At 51.0% G+C, this 8,603-nt stretch overlaps 1 protein-coding gene across 8 annotated transcripts in view; it reads right to left on the minus strand.

Moving 5' to 3' along the window:
• SGSM2 (small G protein signaling modulator 2) overlaps positions 1-8,221 on the minus strand; it is a 43,180-nt gene extending 34,959 nt beyond the window's left edge. For 7 of the 8 annotated variants that reach the window (XM_084218922.1, XM_084218926.1, XM_084218921.1 and 4 more), the window contains exons 1-2: positions 8,131-8,221; positions 1,759-1,834 (exon numbers count right to left, since the gene is read on the minus strand). In XM_084218922.1, coding sequence (XP_084075048.1) covers positions 1,759-1,834; positions 8,131-8,187 — 133 coding nt within the window. In that variant the 5' untranslated portion in view covers positions 8,188-8,221. Of the gene's footprint in view, positions 1-1,758; positions 1,835-8,130 lie in introns of those variants that run through there. The other variant, XM_084218927.1, reaches the window with a different exon arrangement.
• Between the last annotated feature and the right edge of the window lie 382 nt (positions 8,222-8,603).

The following is an 8,603-nucleotide window of genomic DNA, read 5'->3' on the forward strand; positions in this document are numbered from 1 at the left end:
AATACACTTGAGGTGAGTGCAGAAACAGAGATGCTTTGCCTTCCCCTTTCCCTTAGAACCGCAGAGGCAGGCAAGGGCCGGTGCAGCTGCAGGGCAGGCGGGCAGGAGGAGCAGCGGCAGGCAGAGAGAGGAGCTCAGGGCAGGCTGGGCAGAGGAGCTGCAGGGTGGCACAGAGCTGGAGCATCTCCCAGCAGGAGCTGCCCTGGCCCTGGCGCAGAGAGAGGAGCTCAGGGCAGGAGGAGCTGCCCTGGCGCAGAGCTCCGCCAGCCCCGCGTCAGCGGCAGCCGTTCCCAAGGAAACATCTCCCAGAGCCCGGGCTGCCCGTGGCCACGGCCAGCTTCCAGCAGAAGCTGCTCCAAACACACTCAGCACTGCCCTGTCCCCTGGCTGGCCACACGGCCCCAGTGGAACTCGCTCCAGAGCAAACCTAGCCCAAAGGAATTCAGAGCTTTGTCCCACAATAGCACACACCAGCCACAGGCCAAATGGAGCTGCTGTGGCTCTGAACCAGAGCCAGATTTCCTGGAAATCAGAGGGGATGACAGAGCCCCTGGGATGTAACTGGTTATACACTGGGTTGGGAACAAATACAGAATCTCCTGCACTCACTGCTTCCCCACAAGGATGAAAACATCAGCACTGCTCTCCTTCTCCCAGAGCACCCAGGCAGGGAGCACAGACTGGGGCAGAGTCCTCGTGGTTACAAATCCCTCCTGCTGGATGAGCACAGCTGACCTACACAGAGGCACCATTCCTCCAGGCCAGCAAGGGCGGCACAGAGCTGGAGCATCTCCCAGGACAAGGGGCACATGACATTTAATTGGCACCTTCAGCCATCTAGGACCTAGGACTGCTAGGACCTGTTCAGCTATTGTTGCAGAGAGACCCTGAAATCGGCCATCAGGTATTTAAGAGGCTCTTGCTAAACTCAGCCTAGCAGGAGAGTAAAATGATTCACAAGAATTCTATATTTATAATGAAGATTCACCAAAAATGACTCATGTACCGAACCAATCTAATTTTAAATAGAAGGGAAAAACCTCTTGAAGAGTCACACGAAACTGGAGTGGGGGAGGGAAGAGAACTGTACACACAGGAGAGCACCAGCCAGGAGCTGGTTAGCCAAATTTGCTAGAAGGGACTTCTCCATTCAATCAGCCAAAGTAAAAACAGAACATTCAGCTTCACCTTCTGGTTTAGAGTTAATCAAGGCCTCCATTCAAAGCAGCAGCAGGCTGGAGTCCTGCTTTAGGACAGGTAGGATTGCTGGGCAATAATGAGGCAGCTCAATGCAGAGTTATTAGTTCTTCAGACCACAAAACCAACTGGAATCACAGTAGGAGGATGAGAGAAGTATGAAGATTTTAAAGTATTCCTAATTTTGGCCAAGCAGAGTCTAACAGAAACAACTGCCACCCCATCACCTGTTCCACCAACAATGCAGCACAGCTTCCAGGACAGGATTCCAGGACAGAACAGAGAGCAGGCAGACCATACTGGGAGCACCCTGGAACACACAGCCAGCCTCCAGAAAGGCCACCTGTCATCCTGGCTGGGTACTTGGATAATGACATTTAAGTAAGACTTATTTTACAATTTGTAATGTAAACACACATGTAGCAAATACAGAGGTGAAATGGGCCTGAACACCATGATTTCTAGTATCTAAATCCCTGCATTTACCTCTGACAGCAGAGAAAATAAATGTCTAGAGGAAAAGTAAGGTTAGGTAGCATTAGCTCTTCGTGTGACATTTACCACATAAGGCGATGATGTGACTGCTGTCTTCATGTACAAATTTCCGGGTGACAGCTTCTTCCATGATCTGCTTTACCTAAAATGAATAGAGAGAAATGATTGTATGATCCCAACAAAATCAGCACAGCACTTGGGAGTTTCAGTTTCAACCGCTGCTTGCCCCTTCCCCTTCGCCAACAGACAAACAGCTCCCTCCATCACATTTTGCAGGGACAAATGGTTTTAAGGAGGGAAGCACAAACAAACCTAAGGGGCTTATAATAGCACGAGGAAACCTCTGGCAGAACAAGGACAGGTCTGTTTGGGGTGTGCCTCCAGAGAAGGCAGATTTTAGTGTGCCCACAGTACCCTCCAGAGAACTTCTCCAGCATAACTTTTGAAGAGCTGTGAAAGACTTTTTATATGATTCATCCTTGGCCTTCACAGTCTCTCTGCTCATGAAACCAGATTGTGTAGCTATGTCCCATTTCCACTTGTGCCAGTCTGCTCTTTTTCAAGCACAAAGCATCCCTGAGTGACACAGGCACACATTCCCAGAGAGGTTTAGGGCCACCTTCCCACTGCCTGGGAAACAGGGAACATGCCACAGCAATTATAAATTATGCCTTCAAAGCTCTGCTGCACCAAAAACAAAGTTCCTTTCCAGTTTCAGGGCTTAAGATGTATCAAGCTCCAGAGGGAAATCATTGCAAATTACTGACTTTCAAAAATTAAAGTAGAAACAGACAATTCTTACAATGAGGCTCTTGGCAAGAGCCTGTAGTCACCCTCTGTTCATCTGCCAGTGATTTCTCCCCAATGGCTTCCTCAGCCTGACACCACATGAAACCTCACTGGTTTCCAACTCATCACCAACTCATTTATCAGACACTCATTTCCTCCTGGCCGTGGAGAGCTTGCTCTCTTCCATATACAAATTAACCATAATTTTTGACTTCTCTCATTTGTGAGCTACAATTACAGGGCTATGACACTCTGACTAAGCATATGCCAATTCATTTTCAATATATGAAAGTAAGTGCTACCATGGCAGAAGACTCAACCAGACACACCCTTCTTCCAACATTTAGAGCTAACTGGGTACCACTTCATGGCACTGACAGGTCCCAAGGTTTTGGGCTTTTCCCCTTGGTGCTGGACCAGAAGAAGCTGCAGGTGCAGTGCTCCACTGACAGCTGGGCTCTGCAGCTGCCTTGGAGGTGCCTTCTCCGGTTTGAAGGGCTTCCTCCTCCAGCAAGACCATCTGTGAGACCAATTCTGGATGCTGTAATTAAACATCCCCTCCCCCAGAAATCCTCTTGGGGCCTCTGTGCCCACTCCTACACCCCCAGCCCGGCTGGCAGCAGGCTGCAGCTCTGGCACTTGCTGCACGAGCCTTTCAACACATGGCATTTGCCTTGCTCCAAATTCTGGATCAAATGGATCCTCCAGAATTTGTCCTCCTTATCAAACAGGAGCCCTCTGAGTTACAAAGAAAACACTGGAGGGGAAAAAGGAAACATGTAAGAGGCTTTGAAAACAGAATGTTTTATAGCTGAGGATTTCAAAACAAGTCGTTTGCACTTTATAAAACCTGGCTCACTGCTCACACCTGAGGCCTGACAATAAAAACTTTGAGCCACGCAATTTGTTTTTTTCCTGTGGCTTTTCTGACATGGCTGTTAGAACTTAAGACCTCGCAGGGAAGCAGCTGGAGAAGGAGGAGTAAGAGGGTATCAAGGAAGAAGCAGAGGTGTGAGGAGGTCTCGTGAATGGGCACTCACATCTGGATTATCCTGAGTAGTCAGCAATCCCTTTGTCACAGTTTCATTTACCCAAGGAAAGGGCTGATGTACTACTGGCAAAAAGCAACTGAGTGCCACTGGCCTGAGGACAGACAGAGTATGCCCTGGTGCAGCACAGTCACCACGCTGGCAGGGATCACACCAGCCTGTGCACATATAACTCAAGGTCACAGACATGACTTCAGGACTGCAGACCATGAAATCAGTCTCAGCATCCCAGAGAACATTAACTGGAATTCACACCCTAACAACAGGGAGGAAGAAGAGTAGTTTCAATTACCAAAAGCTCAAGTGCTCAGCAAGTAATTCATTGCCACCACACATTTTCCAGGCACACCCCAATCAGCTCAGTTATTTAGATCCCCCATCAACTAAAATTTTAAGTATATAAAAACTGAGAAAGAAAAGTGTTTCAGATTCAATAATCAACACTACTTTTCTAGAGCAGCACCATCCAGTGTCTCTGAGGAGACTAAACCCCAGACTCCAGAGCTAAGGACACAGAACAGGCTCTCTGCGTGTTCCCCGCTGCCACCGGATGCCAAACAAGCTCCGTGCATTTTCTGGAGAGTGACTGAATGCTATTAGAAAACATTTTTAAGGCATAGACAGGATATGAGAAGATTCAAAAGCTGGAATGCAATGTTCTTCAATCCCACGTCATCCCTCACTGCCACGTAATTCATGGATGCTCCAGGCAAGAAGCTAAAGCAAGTGTTTCTGATCAAATGGAACACAAGCTTTTTTTTTTTGCTTGCTTCCTTAATTCCCTTGCAATATTGCACAGCTCTTCATAGGGAATTCTGCTGCTTTGTCTCTGTTCTCAGGAGGCACTTGACAATGGAGCTTTTTGAGCACAAGCCTCCACACACACCCACTGGCAGCTACCAGCAGACCTGACCAAACTGCAAATTAATCTCATTAACAGAAACATCACCACCTGGCCCCACAGCCACCCATCCACCCCCACAGGGAAGGGATGTGCAAGGGATGGAGGGCTGCTCCCAGAGCCTGGAGGGGAGGCTGTGCAGGTGGGAGGGAGCACTGGGGCCAGCTGTGACACCGGCTCAGGTCCAGCCTTGGAAACATCCTCCTGTTCTCTGTGCCTCCCCTGCAGAACAACTCAGGAGCCACTCACCCTACCCAGGCTCTTGTCTGGACCTGCCTGGTGGCACAGAGAGGCACTGCTGTCACTCGGTGTCACTGTCCCCGAACCAGCTGCAGCCCTGGGGGACACCTGCTCACCCTGGAACAAGTGCCGGCTCTGGGGACACACGTCTGCCACCCCCAAGAGCAGGGACAGGAAAGCTCTGCCTAGCCAGGTAAAGATCTCAGCGCTTGAGGAGTACAGAAGATCCTGGTGGCAGCATTATACAGGTAAAGCAAAGCAAACTCCCCAAAGAGAAGCTGCTCAGTATTTGCAGCATCTTCTAATGGATCGCTGCTCTTTCTCTCACATCCTACAAGGGCTAAAACTTTCAGAAGATGTCAAACACTGAACACACACCATAATACATGGATTATTTAATAAGTTTCACTCAAGAAATATACAAGAGAAATGCCTTTATGTTTAATTTTTTTTAATTTTATTATAAGGAAACTTTAAAAATGGTAAAGAATGCTCATAACATACAACAATAACCAGGAAGACAGTTAATTCCTACAACATTTTTTCCTCAAAGGGAAAAACCTAATGTCCATCATCCATGTCTTCTTCAGCTTAGGCAGCTTCTGCTCACCTCCTTTATTGACAGCTCCTACTGCACTGACTCCTTACTCCTGATGAAAGACTGGTAGTGTAATAAAAGCTGTTCAATAACTATTGTGCTTCTGCTCAGAAGTCCTTACATCTCAGCTGCAAGTTGAGCAATTGAGTTTCTGAAGTGCTCTGAAATCGTTCAGGGTAGACCTGCTAAGGTTATTGTTATCCTGTTTGTTTCACAGCTAGAAAGTACTGTTTAAATCCAGAAATGGCAAAACCCTCCATTTCAGGAGGCAAAAGGAAATGGCCAGAGAAAAAAGCCTGTTTTATGAGTCTGCTTGTCACAACAGATTTTCCTGCAGAGAGAGATAAATGCTCAAAACGTGAACTTCCAAGCGGCCTCAGCATGAATCCCAGCAGTTACATTTTCAAAACACATTACATGTCTTCCTTTCTGTGAGAGCCAACAAAATATATTCCCTACCAATGGGAACTGGAAGTCCATCTGAGGAAAAGCAAACAGCATTAAATTTCCCAAAGGAAAAATGCAGAAGTTTTAGCTGAGAGACTGAGGCAAAATAAACTAAACACTTTGCACCAAGTGACTTTGGAGATAACTGTTCTATACTTTGCAAAGACAACTGAATTTTACCAGGGCTGGGTGGAACAACCCACAGAAAGAATACACTACCTATGAACTCCTTTGGCTATTGAGATTATGGGAAAATCATTCAAGAGGAAATAAGAGTCTGGGTTTAAAGGACAAGGGAAGGTGACCAGGGCTCTGAGAACAGACACGGACATGGAGTCAAGTTTTCCCAGAAAGCAGGCAGAAGTGGCTGTATGAAGTCACACATGATAAAAAATGAGGTTGAAAATTCTATTGGAGAAAGTTACCTACACTCATTAAGGGCAGCATCACCTGGTGGGAGGTTACTAGTGGCTCATGTTCAATTCCTGCCCCCATCAATTGATTATTGAAGACAAATAAATCTCCATCTCAAGGTCTCCAACTGCAACCTGAGCCATTTTCTGACTGTGAGCACAGACAGGGGCCCTTCCACAGGTCGGGGTGTTACCTCAACCTGCTTATAATCAACAAAGACTCTCATGGCTATTTTAGACTGGAAAGCTCTGGCCAACCCTAAAACGCCAAGCCACTATAAGTGCTCTAAAAGAGCACTGGTGAGGACTTGGGAGAAGGAAAAACCAAATCAGAGACAAAACAAAAATGCAGATGACACAGAAGGTACAAATAATACTTTCAAGCATTATTCAAATAATTTAAAAACCAGAGTCCAATTAAAAACATTTTAGAGACCTTAAAAACAAATTAGCCTCAGATTTTTTAATTACACACCACTACTTTTCCTCAGCTTGAGCTGGCTTGGGTTATAAAAATCCATTTCACTTTCCATCTCATGCATTAGCACAAGATTGCAACGTTCACACTTGGAAAACATTTACCAGATTTATTTATATATTTAAGCATTACTCAGGAGAGCAAGCGCACCCACTTCTAAATAAAACCTTGCACTGCCTCAGCTCAAGGGTTCTGGTTCAAGCAGAAATTTCTAATCGAAGTGGCATGTTCGTGGCAGCATTCAGCAGGTACCACCCGCCCAGAGCCAGCTGCTGGCTGGGTCATCCTGGGACACAGTCCTTCCGCTCCACAGACAGACTGTCCTGGACATGTGTGTCCCTGCTCTGCCCCTTCCACGCTCCCTGCGACACCCAATATGTTCTGATTCCAGCATTAATAAGTACCAGGACATGGCAGCTGGGCTCAGGAACCTTGGCTACAGCAACAACTTTACATCTGAACTTTGACAGCTCCGACTGCTTCCCCAGCAGTGAACTGCAGAGGGGAAGGAGCAGGAGGGCAGGTACCCCTTAAAAAAACCTGTTACTGCTGTGATGGATAAGCATTACACCTCCACTTCGCTACTGTGTAATAACCGGCAGCTACACGCAGCTCACCACAGCCAGTGCCACAAAACCACCAAATCTGACACCCGGGTTCAAGGGGAGAGGTGTCCGCAGGAACTCCCAGCAGGAACGCGCTCCAGAGGTGCCCATGGTCCGGTACTTGGACACCGCCGGACCCTCCTCCCGCCCCGGCAGGAGCCCTGCTCTGCGGCAGGAGCTGCTCCAGCGCGATGCCATCCGTCCGTCCTGCCGAGCCCCGGGCCAGGTCCGGAGCAGTGCCGAGCACCGCCCCGCAGCACAGGAGCGCCGTGCGAGGAGAAGCGCCGCCGGCCCAGCCGCGAGTGTGACCGAACACCTGCGCTCAGGTACGGGGGCCGGGCTCCTCATGTACACACGGCTCTGAGTGCCCCAGCCCGGCAATGCCACACAGGTGTGTGCGAAAACAACCACCCAAATTAACCCTTCCCAGGGCACAGGTGCTCTGGCACCTGGGAGTCAGCTCGGCTCATCCACGGGCACCTCAGAAATACCATTCTTGCCTCCGATTTCCCGCCCTTCCCCTCTAAAGCTCACAGTTAAGGAAAAAGTGATAAAAAACGAGTGCTACGGGGAACACAAACGCCGGGAAAGGGAGCGGGAGCCGATGTCAGCCTCCTGCCGCGGCAGAAGTCCCGCGAGCGGGCTCCCGGCTCCAGGCGCACCCGGGGGAAAGAGCGCTGAGGCTCCCGGAGCCGCACCGCCCGCCAGCCCCCCGGCCCCGCCAGCCCGAACGGGCGCGCACGGCGGCGGCGGCCGAGCCCGCTCCCCGCCGAGGGACCGGCACCGGCACCGGGACCGGCCCCTCCGCCCGCCCGGGCCGCAGGGCGTTCCCCACGCGGCGAGCGCCGCGACCCGGGGCCGGACCCCGGGGCTCTGCCCGCCGCACAGCGCCAGGGCCTCCCCCGCCTCCGCCCTCACCTCCTTCTTCACGTTCCACAGCAGCTTGTCCTTCACGGCGTCCGCCGAGCAGCTCATGTTGGCGGGCCCGGGGCGCTCACAGCTCCCGACCCGGGCCCGCCGCCATCTTCACCGCGGCGTGACGTCAGCGGGCGGGGCGGGGGGCGCTGCCCGGCCGCGGGGGGGCGCTGTGCGCGGAGAGAGGCGCGCGCGGCCCGGGCGGGACAGAGCGGGGAGAGAGGGACAGGGGGACAGAGCGGGACAAGGGGACAGAGCGGGGACAAGGGGACAGAGGGACAGAGCGGGGACAGAGCGGGGACGGGGGGGACAGCGGGGACAGGGGGACAGAGCGGGGACAGAGCAGGGACAGGGGGAGAGAGCGGGGACAGGGGGACAGAGCGGGGACAGAGCAGGGACAGGGGGAGAGAGCGGGGACAGGGGGACAGAGCGGGGACAGAGCAGGGACAGGGAGAGAGAGCGGGGACAGGGGGACA

This window comes from Fringilla coelebs, assembly GCF_963513975.1.
Source record: "Fringilla coelebs genome assembly, chromosome: 20".
Classification (NCBI taxonomy): Eukaryota; Metazoa; Chordata; class Aves; order Passeriformes; family Fringillidae; genus Fringilla; species Fringilla coelebs.